The sequence below is a fragment of the Dendrobates tinctorius genome, unplaced genomic scaffold (assembly GCF_039654945.1).
Source record: "Dendrobates tinctorius isolate UK_male_01 unplaced genomic scaffold, ASM3965494v1 ptg000120l, whole genome shotgun sequence".
Classification (NCBI taxonomy): Eukaryota; Metazoa; Chordata; class Amphibia; order Anura; family Dendrobatidae; genus Dendrobates; species Dendrobates tinctorius.
In genome coordinates, this window is record NW_027361788.1 from 12,893,085 (window position 1) to 12,910,320 (window position 17,236).

The 17,236-nt window shown below is 43.6% G+C and overlaps 1 protein-coding gene across 4 annotated transcripts in view; it reads left to right on the forward strand.

Moving 5' to 3' along the window:
- MVB12B (multivesicular body subunit 12B) overlaps positions 1-17,236 on the forward strand; it is a 156,898-nt gene that overhangs the window by 75,746 nt on the left and 63,916 nt on the right. For all 4 annotated transcript variants that reach the window (XM_073590757.1, XM_073590758.1, XM_073590759.1 and 1 more), the window contains 2 exons: positions 3,958-4,086; positions 12,777-12,871. In XM_073590757.1, coding sequence (XP_073446858.1) covers positions 3,958-4,086; positions 12,777-12,871 — 224 coding nt within the window. The remainder of the gene's footprint in view (positions 1-3,957; positions 4,087-12,776; positions 12,872-17,236) is intronic.

Consider the following 17,236-nt stretch of genomic DNA (forward strand, 5'->3'; position numbering starts at 1 on the left):
GAGGTGCGAAATCGACTAAATAAGATTAAAATAGATAAATCTCTGGGTCCGGATGGTATACATCTTCGAGTACTAAGAGAACTAAGTAATGTAATAGACAAGCCGTTATTTCTTATATTTAGGGACTCTATAGCAAAGGGGTCTGTTCCACAGGACTGGCGCATAGCAAATGCGGTACCAATATTCAAAACGGGCTCTAAAAGTGAACCTGGAAATTATAGGCCAGTAAGTCTAACTTCTATTGTTGGTAAAATATTTGAAGGGTTTCTGAGGGATGTTATTCTGGATTATCTCGATGAGAATATCTGTTTAACTCCATATCAGCATGGGTTTATGAGGAATCGCTCCTGTCAGACCAATCTAATCAGTATTTATGAAGAAGTAAGCTACAGACTTGACCAAGGTGAGTCACTGGACATGGAATGTCTTGATGTTTCCAAAGCGTTTGATACCGTAACACACAAGAGGTTGGTACACAAAATGAGAATGCTGTGTCTGGGGGAAATGTGTGTAAATGGGTAAGTAACTGGCTTAGTGATAGAAAGCAGAGGGTGGTTATAAATGGTATATTCTCTAACTGGGTCGCTGTGACCAGTGGGGCACCGCAGGGGTCGGTGTTGGGACCTATTCTCTTCAACATAATTATTAACGCTGTTAGAAGGTTTACACAGTAAAATAGCAGTATTTGCGGAGGACACAAAACTATGTAAAGCAGTCAATACAAGACAAGATAGTATTCTGCTACAGATGGATCTGGATAAGTTGTAAACATGGGCCAAAAGGTGGCAGATGTGATTTAGCAATGATAAATGTAATGTTATACACATGGGAAGAAGGAATCAATATCACCATTACACACTGAACGGGAAACCACTGGGTCAATCTGACATGGAGAAGGACTTGGGGATCCTAGTTAATGATAAGCTGACCTGGAGCAGCAAGTGCCAGGCAGTGGCTGCCAAGGCAAACAGGATCATGGGGTGCATTAAAAGAGGTCTGGATACACATAATGAGAGCATTATACTGCCTCTGTACAAATCCCTGGTTAGACCACACATGGAGTACTGTGTACAGTTTTGGGTACCGGTGCTCAGGAAGGATATAATGGAACTAGAGCAAGTCCAAAGGAGGGCAACAAAATTAATAAAGGGGATGAGGGAACTACAATACCCAGAGAGATTTGCAAAATTAGGATTGTTTATTCTAGAAAATAGACGACTGAGGGGCGATCTAATAATCATGTATAAGTATATAAGGGTACAATACAAATATCTCTATGAGAATCTGTTTATACCAAGGAAGGTGACGTCACAAGGGGACATTCTATGCGTCTGGAGGAGTGAAGGTTTTTCCACCAGCATAAAAGTGGATTCTTTAATGTTAGGGCAGTGAGAATCTGATATTCCTTGCCTGAGGAGGTGGTGATGGCAAACTCAATCAAGGGGTTCAAGAGACACCTGGATGTCTTCCTGGAGCATAACAATATTTTATCTTACAGTTATAAGGTTCTTTAGAAGGACGTAGATCTGGGGATTTATTCTGACTGAATATAGGCTGAATTGGATGGACAAATGTCTCTTTTCAGCCTTGCTAACTATGTTACTATGTTGGTTCCTCTCAGATTATGACATTTGGTGAAATATTGGGAGGCCACTTTCACCGTTGTTTACTCTTCCCCCAGTAGGATTCGGAGTTTCCTCTCCTCGTCCATAGATGGAAAGTCCAGGATGTGAGTGGAGAGTCTCTGGAAGTGAGAGGCCCTCTCTGCTGAGTATATGGTGCAGTGCAGCAAGAAGTGCGCCTCGTCCTCCAGGGCCCCCTGCTAGCAGTGCTGGCACAGTCTGTTTTCTCCCGCTGCTTGTATGTCTGTTAGTGCTGCCCTGATTCCACTTCTAGGCTGTGGGCACTCAATCTGTACAGACTGAGTGTCTGCCTGTTATTGGGGTGGTGTAACCTCTCCAAATAGGGGGCCAAAGTGTAGTCCCTCCTCAGTGATTGATAGATGGTGAGTTTCTGGGCGTTCTCTAATTCACTTTTCCATCTCTTATGTATTGCTTCTTGCAGTGCTCTGAGGTCCCCTTTATTTGGGCTTTTGTCAGGGTGTGTTGCTGACTGACTGGACAGGCTGCGGAGGTTCCTGGCTTGCTCTGGGCTCCAGCTAAGCAGGGCTTTATGATGGTAGAAGCTGGGGTTGCTGCTCTGTACATGCACCTGGTGTGATAGTGCCCTTTTGTGTATAGTGAGCCATATGGGAAATCGGCCCAGCTCTACTCGATGGGCTATATTTTGAGGTGCTTTGATGGACCTGGAGGAGATATTTGCAGAACTCCAAGTGGAAGACTTCGGTTGGGCTGAGATCACACTTTGTCTGTTCTGGGTAGGTTGCTGGGCCCCATACCTCACTGCTGTACAGCAGTATAGGGATGATGACCCTGTTAAGTATCTTAAGCCAGACTCTCACTAGTGGTTTGAGGTGGTACAGTTGTTTTCTGATGGCATAGTGGGTTCTTTATGCTTTTCTTTTCAGGGCCTCTGCTGTTTGCTTGAGTCTCCTGGTTTGGCTTAGCTCCTGACCGGGGCAGGTATAGCTGCTGGTCTTCTACAGCGTGGAACCATTTAATGTGAGAGAGGGAATGGAGGTTTTGTTTTGGTTCCTTCTTTGAAACCCCATAACATTATTCTTTTGGTTGATGGACAGCCCCCATGTGGCGCTGAATGTTTCTAGTGCAGCCAGGCTATCTTGGAGGCCTCTCACGGTTGAGGAGAGTAGCGGAAGTCATCTGTGTAAAGCAAGAACTTGACTTTTCTGTCGTCGAGTCTGAGGCCTAAGGCGAGTAGGATTCCAGAGCTGCAGTTAGTCCATTTATGTAGATGTTAAAAAGGGTTGGGCTCAGGCTGCATCCCTGTCTGATCCCGTGGCCCTGCCTCAAGAAAACCATCCTTTTTCCAGTTCACCTTCACGCTGCAATATTTCTTAGTGTATGAGCTCTTGATGAATATCATAGGTTCGCTCGCTTGCGCTCTCCCCTGCGCTTGCTCGCGCTCTCTCCCAACTTATCCCATTTAAAAAAACAAAGCAAGTTCTCATACGTCCATTGAACAAAGTGAGAAAAGAATGAAAGAGCAAAAATGAAACTTATCTGTGTCATTATGGAGTTAAGACCCAAAAGAGGCACATAAACCAATTACAGCAAATCGAGCTCATTCATTGTAAATGAAGTGCCATTTTTCAAAATGTAGTTTGTGTTCATTCGTCAACTTTTTTTTTTTTTTTTCCAAGATCTCTGCTTGTAGTCAATAGAAACATCAATTACTTTCAGTAAATAAAAACCTGCTCTGTTTGCATGAGAGACACACGGTTGAGGCCCGCCATACATATTGGACTGCTGGCCAATTCCCTAAAATATCGTCAGGTTCAGGTGATTTTAGTTTGTGTATAGGTGCCTTCAATCCTTCTCTAATAACTCTAATAATTTCTGAATCGAGAGGTGAGAGGGGCAGTTGATGCCATGTTTGATACCTCCTTTCATTATGTGACAGGTGTTGGATACCCGCTGGTCCCAGCAGTTCCCAGTAGACATTACATTGCCTTCCTCTCTCTTAGTCTTGATGAAGTTACCGGAATTAATCCAGCTGCTTGGCTCTCGCGAGCGTCTCGCTTTTTTGGCCCACGCGAGCGTCTCACTGCCTGGCCCCCGTTGAAGGCTTAAACATAGTAATGGTTTTACAGAACGACTGTGTACTCGGGTCCCTTTGTCTACAATCAGAATTTGTTTGACAATCAGGGCAAGTCAACTGTGACAAATATGCAATAACAGCGGATGTTTTGGATTGGGGTGAATAATTGCGCACAACACTGAAGACTCGGGGGAGGGGGAGGAAAATTGAAATATTTGTATGTTAACTCTTTGCCTGCCTAACATCTTGACTTTAATTTGCTTTTAATCTATTATACAGTGAGTTGAACAGTATGGGCATCTGGTATCGAATGGGAAGAGTTCCACGTGCTCAAGAGTCTCCACAACCTTCCACGCCTTCATCCCCATCTGCTGTGGTCACATCTGCATCTGCTCCAAACCTCCCAAGGTAATCACCTCTTTCCAGATCAGCTATGCCTCATGACTAAAAATTAAATGAAAGCCAACCAGACGATTGTCAAAATCATTGGCTGAAATCGATCCTGAGAGAATCCCACAAAAACATGTATTACTTATCAGAATAGGTAATCAGCATATGTTAGTTGGGGCTCTGCTTTACTGGTATCTGTCTAGAGCAGGTTAAGATGGAACAGTGTTAACGGACTTGCTCTCCTCCTCCTCTGGATGTGTATGCAACTGTTAGATATAGTGTTGCACTTGGCCATCTCCATCAATTTTGTTGATATTAAATAGAGCGGTAGTGAGTGTTCACAACCACTGGTTAATTCAACTGGCTCTAGAACTGGGCTTTGGCCCCATTATTCATCCACCGTTCATCCATTGTTCGTTGTTAATCCAACACTGAGGATGGTTGATAAATTTAATTGATGGGTCAGCACATTCATTTTTTTTTTTTTTTTTTTTTTTTTTAAACTGCATTTGGCTTGATCTCCAGCCATGGTGACTTGATTTGTGAACAATCTGTTTTAAGATCGATTTTATGCATACCTAGGTAGGTGTACCAGGGTCGTCTTCTCTGTTATCTTGATATCAACAAGTCATTGGGTTGCTGGTCTTCCTGATCTTGTTCCATCTCTTCTTCCAACCATGATGTCCTTCTCCAGTGATTGTTCTCTTCGTATGATGTGTCAAGTAGACAAGTTGTAGCTTTATGATCCTTGCTTCCAGTGACATGTCTGGCTTGATTCATTCCAAAATTGTTTTTTTTTTTTTTTTTTTTCTTCTTGCCATCCATGGTCTTGATAACATCCTTGAAAACTCCAGATTATTTGCAGAAATAGATTGAAATATTCCACCCTCTTAGGTAACCTTTACAAATATCCAGTGCCCTCTGTGACATATTGGTAAGTGGGTACTACGCTTGCCGTTTTGGGGAATCCAGAAGAGGTTCTGGTGAGCCCTAGTTGGGGAAACGCTTGCACACATTTCGATCAGTTCATATAACCTTCTGATTTTTAGCGTCCATTGTTATTGTACAGAACAGCCACTGATCTCTTGGCCCAAACTCAACAGCTTCATAGGCATATACAAGTTTATTGATTATGGGACAGGAGATCTACAGCCAGTCCTGATGTATCAGTCTGTGCTTGGACTGTAATTGTCGGACGTATGAAAGTGGCTTACAGCACAGCTCTGGACAAATAATTTGCACACTTCCTAGGTCCTAGATACCAAAGAAGTAGACCATGGGGTCATATGATCTTAGGGCTCAACTATCTAGAGGTACGGCTGATGTGAATTCTCTTACTTCTGAGTCGGGGCTCCCTCTGGTGCTTACTGTGGGTAGTGGAGCTGGCCGGATTGACAGAGGTCTGCCACCTGATGATGATGATGATTGGAAATCTGGGGTTACTGATTGGGAGTATTTAAGTGAGCAGGCTTCCCTTAATTGTTGCTTGTGATTAGTTCTTCCTGTGCAACCTGAGGTCTGCTGTCTCCTGCCTGATCCTGCATTTTTCTGCTAAGTTGTTCATTTGCTAATCCTTTTGCTTCTGATCTGGTTTTGCCTCTTTCTGCTTTGCTGTGCAGGTTCAGTGTGCTCCCTGCTGGGGCTGTGCTGGACCCCGCTCCATTTGTTACAGCTTGTGTCAGTTTCTTCAGTCCCCTGTTAAATTAGTCTCTCTTTTGCTTTGCTGCCAGTTTACACCAGAATGCTGATATATTGGCGGAGAGGTCATGAGACCTAAGTGTTTTTTGTATATCAGACGTGTTGGATTTTTTAGGGTTTTTGCGTGATTGCAGACAGTGTCTTTCCTTTCCTATCCTATCTAGACAGTTTGGGCCCCATCATTTGCTCAGTCTATTTTCTGCCTGTGTTTGTCCCTCATCTGGTCTCACCGACAATATATGTTTGGGGGCTATCTATTTCTTTGGGGTTCTACTCTGGGGCAGTTTAGATTTCACCTTTCTTGCTTTAGGCCTAGTTATTTCTCCAGCTGTGTTGAGGCGTCTAGGGCATCGTAGGTACGCTCCACGGCTACTGTTAGTTGTGTTAGGATTAGGGGTCTGCAATTTGCTAACTGACCAACCTTTCTGGTTTCCTGGTGGCCTAGCCTATTCCTGCCATCCTCCTCAGTTACCTGTTCATAACATATGGCATTGTTAGCAAACAAGGGGTAGATGATTTAATAGGAATCTGTCACCCATATTTAGTGATATCATGTAAAGATATCACTAAATTGTGCGTCCTATAAGGATTCTAGTAGGGCTTTTGACTCCCCCCGGCCTCGCACCTTTGAGGCATAAATACCTTTTTAGCTTGTTGGGGATGCATGCAAATCGCCGCGGTCAGGTCCGATGGGCGTGGCTTAGTGGTCTTCTCCCCACCACCTCCTCGGCTTGCTTCACGTAATCTTCATCTGTGAATACCACAGACGCCGTTGGTTTCCGCGCTTGCGCAATGTAAAGGCCACCGGCGCCTGCGCAGTATGCTTTGCCCAACTGTGGGCGAAGCATAAAATCGCTACTGCGCAAGCGCCGGTATTTTCCAGCGCGGTCTATGCCCCGAAAGTGTGTCCTGCATGTGAGGTATTTATGCCTCAAAGGTGCGGGGTCGGGGGGAGTCAAAAGCCCTACTAGAATCCTTATGGGACGCACAATTTAGTGATATCTTTACATGACATCACTAAATTTGGGTGACAGATTCCCTTTAAACAAAGCGGGTGGAGAGAGAATCAAATGCTAAACTTTTCTGTCTTGAGTTGCTGATTACCATGTTGGGAGCCCATTTGAATGTTTTAATCTGTTGCTCATTATCTTTTAGTTATGATTTCTAGTATAAGCCATGCATGCCAACTGTTATAGTTGGGAATTTGATGTCATTTTATGTAAAGAATGTAACCATAATCACAGTTGTTGTGTTTTTTTTTTTTTTTTTTTTTTTTTTTTTGTTTTTTTTTTAAAGTTTCCAACCTTCATTTTATCTTATTTTCTGCCTGAAAGTCAGGGTTCCTTATTCAAGACTAGAAAGCTTTTGGAAGTGTGGGTCTCAAGGAGGCTTTTGTGGCACCTGAAAGAGTTGCCAACTCTTCTGGGAACCCAGTAGGATAGTCCCCTTTCTGGGAACCTTCTGAATGTTCTTGAAGAGTTGACAAGTAATTGTTCTTGAGTAGAGATGAATGAATTTGTTCGGATTTGGTTCCGAATACGATCGGCATCGAATATTGTTTTTTCAATATTCGTCGAACACAGCCGAACATCATTAGAGTCAACGGGAGTAGAAATTACCGAATTACGATCATTAAACATACATTTGGCACGAATAGTGTTGAAATATGGCTTGAATATGTCAAAGTCAGATTCAGGGACAAAACAGAACAAATTCGCTTCGCTCATCTCTATTCTTGAGTCCTACCCACAAGTGTAGTATGTATACCACTGGAGACTCCATGGACCATCTGTATGGAAACAACACAAAAGTTTAGTTGCTGATCATAGTTACCATTAAGACCAAATAACTTCTCATATAACCGGTGGTGTAAAATACCAGTTGTAACATATGTTCTCAATGCCCCATGCCTGCCAAAACACAACCATGAATGACTACTATTTTTGATGAGTATTACGCCATCTCATCGCTGTCTTTGTATGGTGTCATCTTTTACCGGTAATGCTCCTACAGTTTAACCGTGTATAAAAAGACTCATTATTCATCACTGATCAGTTAATGGCAGCTCATAGCCTGGAAGTGAGACACACTATTCTCTGCAGGATTCAATTGGCATCTCTTTTCTTCTCAAATAACCTGATTCATCTTGGGCTTCATGTCTCTCCGCAGTTTATGGCCTTGCAGGGAAATTGAATCAGTTTTGTTTTACTCGGCAAATAAAACAAGCGTCAGAATAAAATGTATTGTAATCTGGTTGAGTTAAAACACACCGTGTTCTGCGGAATAATTGAAAGTTCAATTAATGGCGTACGGTAAAACCTGTCTGTCTGTAGATGTATGACATAGCCTGGCGTGTCTGTAATGAGCGGCCGGCTCCTCTGACAAGATGTTTATGTCTCTCCCAAAGTTATCATGATTTTATGAGCTGCATGTGAGACAAATGCTCGGTGCCACTTATCATGTTTGAACAGTGGAGAATATTTACTGATATGCCGCAGTGAGGGCTTGTGGGTATATGAATTCTGAAATGGAGATCTATATTACTAGCTTTCCAGCAACATAAAGAGAATCCCATTAGTATAGGATTCTTGTCTCTGGAGTAATGCTTCTTAAAAGGGTTCTCCTGTATTATTATGTTATGGTTTATCACTAGCTGTCTGAGACCCTCACCAACCTTGAAAATGAAGGGGGTAAAGTTCTGATATTTCATTGTGCACCTTTCTAAATGATTCCCGCAGTCTCGTTGGGCACTCTCCTAATGTTTCCATTAGGAGACACTGTTTATTTAGATACAGTTGTCTGCAAATTGAGTGGGCCAGGCATTGTTCAATCTCACACCTTGGTCAGCCAATGTTTTTACTTTAGCACATCACTAATTTAATTAAACTGTACTAATCCCAAGTGCTATTCTGGGGTGAGGATACCAAGACATTATGGTTTTTAAACTTAATGTCACAAAAATAACAAAATCTCACAAAAATAAATGTTTCACATACTGCTGTTCTTTGTTTTTAGTAAAAAAAAAATAAAAAAACCTGCAAAATGTGATATCTGCGTTTTTTGCTGCATTTTTGCACTTAGGCTAGTTTCACATTAGTGTTTACGGCCGCAGCGTCGGGCTGCGCATGGCCGCCGCTAAGCCCCGCCCCCTGCCGCGCCTCCGCCGGTAGCTCCGACTACGAACGCAAGACGCTGCATGCGTCCTGCGTCCCCTATCTTTAGCACTGGGGACGTAGGCCGTGCGCAGTATGCGTTTGGCGGCGCATGCGTCCTTTTGACGCTGCGCCGACCAGCGCCAAACGCAACAGGTCGCAATTTGGTGCGCTCGGCGCAGCGTCAAAAGGACGCATACGCCGCCAAACGCATACTGCGCACGGCCTGCGTCCCCAGTGCTAAAGATAGGGGACACATGCAGCGTCATGCGTCCGTAGGCGGAGTTACCGGCGGAGGCGCAGCAGGGGGCGGGGCTTAGCGGCGGCCGTGCGCAGCCCGACGCTGCGGCCGTAAACGCTAATGTGAAACTAGCCTTACTCATTGCTCTCTAGAAAATGCTGCAAAAACACTGAGGCTAGGTACCCACGTATGCAGAAAATTCCTGACTAAAAACCGGACTACTTCCCAGGAAACTCGCGTCTTTTACCGCGTGTTTTCTGCGCGTTTTTTGCACTTGTTTTATGCGTTTTTTTTCTGGAGCATCCCCAGTGTCATAGAATATAGTTAGAAATGCGGATATTTCTGCGAAATTAATGAGCATGCTGCTTTTTTTACCGTGATGAAAGTGCAGAATAAATTAAAATGAATGGGATGCTTCTTGTAAGCGTTTAAGCGTTTTGCCAGTAAAAAAGCTTAAACACGAAAAAAACGCTTACGTGTGAACACACCCTGAAAGTGAGTGACATGCTGCAGTTTTAAAAAAACACAGCAGTTTTCCAAATGTCAGGAAAAAAAAAACATTGTGTGTGCATGAGATTTCTGAAGTCTTAGCTCTTGCTGGTACTGTAAAAGGCAGGTTAAAATTTGCATTAAAATGGCAGCAAAAGGCAACATGTGAACATAGCCTATGTCTATGTTTCTTGTTGGTCGAAGCATTTGTGGTCTTCTCAGGTGCCTCGCTTCTTTTTGCCATTGTGAGTAAGGAAAGGGGAATTAAATTGGCATTTTTAGGCATGAAAATCACGAGACTCCAGTGCTGCTTCCTTGTCAGTTCTCACATTTCTTATCAATCATGGGTTAATCGATCTTTGTCCTTTCTGCTACTAACTAATCAGGGGATGCATTATTCATGCCTGGACATTGTTTTTATTTATTTTTTTTCCCTGCCAAGTTTTTATTTTCTTTTGTATTGTCTTTTGTCTATTGTCTTTTGTATTGTATGTTTTGTATTTTCTTGTACCTTTCTGTATCAAATATGATTTTATATGCATACAAGCAGTTTCACTAAACTCTTTAATTCAGAGGATATTTAACATGGTGTACTTTTAAAGTCCTTCTCGTTCCCTAGCGCAGATTGTTTAAACTCTTTTTAGTGAAAGATTCCACAATATAGTATATCAAACATAGAACATTACAATATAAAGTCAGTTATTCATAGTGACATAACCATGATATCACATTTCCAGTAATAAGAAACAATCATAACATAGTATTCTACACAATACATTATTCCATTCGTTGCATCTTCTAGTTTACAGGGTCAATTTAAGGATCCGTGAGCTCTTATCAGGTCAGAGTATAAAAGATACACCTTCCAAAATTCACACAGATCAAAACTTGCATGGTCTAGAAGTGATATACATCAGGGATTATATCTTGAAATTGAAGAAACCATAGCATTAGGAGCCAAGTGTGTCAAAGGGGAATCGCACCACCTTTCCCAAATCTTAAGGAACTTCTGGGGACATTTTCTGTTTTTATACAGTATGTTCTCGTAAGATATTATATCATTTACCAATTTCTTCCATTGATTAATTGAAGGGGATTTCCCTCCCATCCATCTCAACACCACTGCCTTCCTAGCCTTAAATAGAGCCTCTCGAAGAAATATTCTATCATAATGAACCCACATCTCTTCATCCACAACACCTAGGAGACACAGCTCAGGAGTGCATTCAATCAGTATTCCCAATATTCATTCCAATGTATATATGACAGCACTCCAATACCCTCGTATACTACCACAGCTCCAGATAAGGTGCCAAAAATCTGTCCCTGATTCCCCATATCTATGGCATTCATCCGTTGCCCTTCTGCCAAATTTATGAAGTCTGTATGGGGACAAATAAGACTGGTGAAGGCTATACAATTGGATTAACTTGTTGTTTGCAGCTGATGATACCATCGTGTGTGCCTCCAGGGCGTCATTCCATTGTTCATCAGTGATAGACGGTATCAAATGGCGCCACTTACTTTCTACAGCGAACTGAGTGGAAGCGATTTTAGAATTCAATAGAAAGGTATAAAGAGAAGAAATCACCCCCGTAGGTGCGCAGATTTAATATAAAAAAAACAAAAAAAAAAACCTCACTATCCCTGGGTCCCGCAATGCTTCTGCAAGTCCCACTGTCATTGCTTGCAACTCTTGCAATAAATGCGCACTACAGCTCTGCCCGAGTTGACGGCACAAGAAACTCGGGGCTGCGGAGCTTCCTGATTGGCTGCCACTCTGTCCATGTGATGCTAGCGCTGCAGCCAAAACAGACCGGTGTAGTGGTGGAGCGCCAGCGCTGGAGCATATGAGTGAGAGTACCATCTTGCTTTGTTTTATAAATGCCTGACAACTTTTGGGGTCCACTTTTCTGAAAGTGGGGTCCATTTTTCTGAAAGTGTGAAACCCCTTTAACATTCAAGGGTCAAGTAAATGGTTTTTAAAGAGCACCAGCTGCCTTTCTAAACATGTCTGTTTTAGTAGAATATAAAATATTTTTAAGAGAAAAAAAGCCTCCCAGAGGAAAACCGAGGACCTTGTCGCGACAGGACGTTGAATTCACTGCTTTATCGTGACTAACGGTTATTTGGCTGTGTACGAGGATTGATGGAGGAATGGCACATGTGTCCATTTCTTTCATGTGGACCCATCCTCTGATGTTTTAGCAGTCTGTTCAAATTAGGGTGGCACCAGCAGCCCACGGTGTGAAATCCCCCGTGCACTGGAACAACTCTTCTGAATCTTCATGTTTGCATTAAGTTTCCTGTAATTGTGTCAGTCTTTACCTAATGTGATGGAGTTTCTTCTAATTACAAGTGTGTAGCGGTTGTTTGTGTCAGTTTTGTTCCCCCAAATGAAGATTAATTGTAAAGACTGTAATGTGAATGGAGACATGTCCCAGATTATCTCCTGGGGGGACCTAATCTTTATACTGGTATTTGATTTGCCATATGCTCGGGCTCCGTACGCGGAAGTGTAGGATGGAGAAAACTGCTTCTCATCCGGCAAGCTTCTTCTTTGTACACTTAGTGGAATACTTCATTCCTCTTTATTACAGACGGTGCGATGTTAGTGTTTTTTTAATTTTCTGCATATAGGCAGAGTTTAATAAGCTCTCCACCAAATGTTTTATTGCCTAAACCTGTGCAAATCTGTGTGTAATTGAGGTAATATTCTCACCAATCGCTGTCTTTTCCCGTTTCCAGCTTGGCTCCGATGCTCTACTCTTCTCACTCGCTTGACTTCTTTTCTGACTCTCCAGATCTATGTGTGAGCCGGAAGTCTCTTTCACAATAAGCATCTATCTAATGCTCCATATACCTACGTTGTAAGGGCCACATCCTGCTAACGCAGAGCGCAGTATGATCTGGCGAGTCGCGTGACCCAGAAGAGAACCGGAGCTGAGCTGGAAACTGGAGAAGGCGGTGATCAGTGTAAAGCTTTGTTTTTTATCCCCTTGGAGTTGGGATTTGTGTTTCTTAGTGGGTTGCACTGGTGTTTCCTGTTGAATATCTATATTTCATGGACTGCATTGTCGTACTTTACTAGCGTTTGTATCGATCACACTATTTGCTTCTGTTTTCAGACATATATCCCTGACTCTTCCTGCCACATTCCGAGGTAGAAATAATACCCGACCAGACTTTGAAAATCAGCAGTCTAACCTGTATGCCATATCAGGTAAGTACAGGCCACCAATGTCTTGTTTCTGCTTACTATGAAGGTTTAGGGCCGCTGTTATGATTAGGTAACCGAGGAGGATGACAGGGGAATAGGCGAGGCAACCAGATAACCAGAGAGGTTGGTAACTTAGCGGATTGCAGACCCCTAAACTGACAACACAACTAGAATTATCCGTGGGACGTACCTACGATGCCCTAGATTCCTTGGCACAGCCACAGAATTAACTAAGCCTAAAGAGAGAGAGGGGAAAGCTAAACTGCCCCGGAGTAGAACCCCAAAGGAATAGATAGCCACCGAACATATATTGCTGATGAGACACAAACACAGGCAGGAAATAGAGTAAGAAAATGATGGGGCCCAAACTGTCTAGATAGAATAGGACAGGAAAGGATACTGTCTGCAATCACGAAAAAACCCTAAGAAAAACTCCACGTCTGATATGCAAAAATACTGAGGCCACACAACCTCTCCCCCACTAAATCAGAACTCTGGTATAACCGGACGCAAACAAAAGATACTGACATAACAGGGGACTAGAAATACTGCAAAGACTGACATAAGCTGAGGCAAATGAAACAGAGTCCAGCACAGGTCCCAGCAGGGAACCAGGCTGGACTCACACCAGCAAGGCAGAAATCAGAGAGAAGCAAAAAATGGATCAAATGCAAAAAGATTCAAACAGACAAATAACATCTGAAAGATGCAGGACAAAGCAGGAGGCAAGCAGGCTTCCAAAAAGCTCAGGAAGAAAATCAAGTCACCGGCAAGAGCTGAGGGGAGGTTGCTCACTTAAATCACTCCTGTCTATAACAAATGACCTCCAATCATCCTGCTCAAGTGATTGACTTCTGTCAGCCAGACCAGCTCCATTACCAGCAGCAACCACCATAGGGAGCCCAAACTCAGAAGCCAGGTCAAAAGTGTTCACAACAGGCCGCTTTGTTACCTGCCTGCTGTGGTTTGTGTGATGTTATTACTAGAATTTTTTAGGTTTTATTTTTTTTTTTCAAACTAATTGTGTGGTCTTCATATAAAAATGCATGTTTAATAGGCAGGACCCCTCCATGACATTTGCGAGGGCTCAGAGGCGTAGCTAGGGGTTTGGTTCAGGGGGAAGAGTGCAAAAATTGTGAGTGCGCCCCTAACCCGATAACCCTGATTACAACTATGGTTGCGCACCCTAATAGTGGATCTAGGAGAACCTCAGCAGATGACTGTGCTGTTTCTAACCAAATAATCTCTATACAAAGACCAACACTGATATTACTGACATATGATGACCATATAGTAGTAGGTACTAGTCCTGCAAAACATGTAAGGGCTTATAGTACAGTTATAGCTGGTGACTTACAGCTGACGCGCTTTCTGGTGAAGCCGTTCACTTTTCCTGTTTTTTTCCATCTGCCCCAGACTGACGTGACAACTTCTCCAGCCAGGATTCGTCTGCAGAGATTACAACAAATACACATCTGACTTCTCACATTCCCAGCACCATCTCCATCTATTCGTAACCTGCACAAACTCCTCATCCTGCTGATACCCTAATACTGAGCCACTGCAGTCTCATGTGTCCCTGTTACTGCACCTACTATGTGGTAGTGTTTGCCCTCTAATTTTCCTCCTACTGAAGCCCTAGATTCCCTTTTCATTGCACTCCTAAAGTATGATGTCAACAAAAGTGTCCCACAAACACTGTAAGATAACCCCACAGTGAATTCCTCCAACGTAACCTCCACACACACGGTATGATGACCCTACTGTACCCCAACACCTCAACTCCCCTGGAAAAGAATAGCGACCCCAATACCGAATGAAGCCCCAACTGTGACCCCCCCACAGCCCTCCATGCAGTATAATGGGCCTAAATACAATATAATGGCCCCACATATCTCCGCACTGTTTAATGAACCACACACAAACCTTCACACTGTATAATTGCTTGCATACAGTTTAAAGGCTCCCACATAGTCCTCAAAATATTGCACTCCATAGTCCGTACAGCATAATGCACTCCATAGTCCGAACAGCATAATGCATCCCATAGCCTGGGCAGTATAAGGCACCCCATAGTCTTAAATACAGTTTTATGGTCATCTCAATGTTCTAAAAAAATTATAAAAAACCAATACCTCTTCTCCTTGTTCCTCCAATGCTCCGGTCTCCGCAGCTTGTCTTCTGAAGCGTCGCACATCTCTGCATAGAGGACGCCATGTAGTGACATCATGGCGCTGAGATATCAGACTCCGAGGAAGTATGATGGGGGAGGAAACCTCAGCTGATGCTCCCTCCTCCATTATTACCTTCAACTCTATCAGCAGATGCAGGTGGCCTCACCCCCCAGACCCTCAGGTTGCTACTGGGCGGGTTCCTTCATCCTCTCCCTACCAGGCTTATAGTGATCTAAGCTATTGGTACTCTCCTTATTCTTTTTCACCTCCTCGCAGTGGCGTAGCAACTGTTTGTGGCGCCCGGGGCGGTCGAAAAATTTGCCGCCCCTTTGGTCGTTGATAATTCGGAAGCATCCGAAGAGCCCACACTACACTCAAAGATCTAATTTTTAGTCTGCTACTAACTCTGCTATTATTTCTACATTTCTAGACTTTCAACTTCTTGCAGTTCTCTATATATATGTATGTATTAGCTTGATGATGCTGGATGAAGACCTAATGGCTTTTTTTAATAATAATTTTTAATAATGTGACAGAAAAAAAACCAGAAAGTACAAATTATTTTGGTGGACAGGGGGCGGACACTGACAGCTTGGGGTCCCTGTGCAAGAAATGTGTCCGGGCCCCCCTCCTTTTATGGCGTCAAAGCTACGTGTGTGTGTGTGTGTGTGTATATATATATATATATATATATATATATATATATATATATATATATATATATAGATAGATAGATAGATTATTGATATTATATAGCCACACACACACATACAGGTATATATTACATAGTCTCCTTTATTATGTATATTGCTGTCCCATACACAGTGCCTTCTCTTGTTATGTACAGTTCTGTCCCTTACATATTGGATTATATAGAGCCCTGTTTTTTATTACATACCGTCCTGTCTTGTTAGCTGTATAATGCAATGATGGCTGATGGAGCATGGGAAAGCTTCCTTTCTAATGGAGGAGCTGATGGACTGGTCGTCTGGTCACCGGCTCCTCGATCAGCAGTCAATTTATATCTAACAAGAGAGGGGACCATGTAATAAAAGAGGGCGCTGTGAATAACAAAAATAACAAAAATACACTATGTAAGAGACAGCACTATACATAACAGCAGAGGAAGCTATATAATAAGGGACGGCACCATATATAACTAGAGAGGATGGTAGGTAATAAGGGGCGGTGTTATACATAATAAAAGAGGAAACTATGTAACTAAGGATGGTGTTATACAGAATTAGTGAGTACACTATATACTAAGGGACTGTGTTAGACATAATAAACGATAATGTCTTCCTCCACCTCCCCCTGTTCCTAAGGCCATTATAAGTCCCCCTTCCTCCCATCCCAATCCCCCACACCCCTCATTGTCCTCCTCCCCTCGCATCCCATTATTGTCCTCTCCCCCACCTCCATCATTTTCTTCTCCACCACTATCTTTGCTTTCTCCCCCACCACTCCCATCATTGCCCATTCCACCACCTCCATCATTTCCTCCTCCTCCACCACCCCCATTTATTGCCCTTTCCACCACCACCATCATTGCATTCTCACCCACCACCCCATCATTGCCCTCTCGACCATCACCCCATCACTGTGCCTTCTCCCCATCACTCCCATCATTGCCTGCTCCATCACCCCCATCATTGCCTGCTCCATCACCCCCATCATTGCCTGCTCCATCACCCCCATCATTGCCTGCTCCATCACCCCCATCATTGCCTGCTCCATCACCCCCATCATTGCCTGCTCCATCACCCCCATCATTGCCTGCTCCATCACCCCCATCATTGCCTGCTCCATCACCCCATCACTGCCTTCTCCATCACCCCATCACTGCCTGCTCCATCACCCCATCACTCCCATCATTGTCTGCTCCATCACCCCATCACTGCCTGCTCCATCACTCCCATAATTGTCTGCTCCATCACCCCCATCATTGCCTGCTCCATCACCCCCATCATTGCCTGCTCCATCACCCCCATCATTGCCTGCTCCATCACCCTATCACTGCCTTCTCCATCACCCCATCACTGCCTGCTCCATCACCCCCATCACTCCCCTCATTGCCTGCTCCATCACCCATCATTGCCTGCTCCATCACCCCCATCATTGCCTGCTCCATCACCCCCATCACTGCCTTCTCCATCATCCCATCACTGCCTGCTCCATCACCCCCATCACTCCC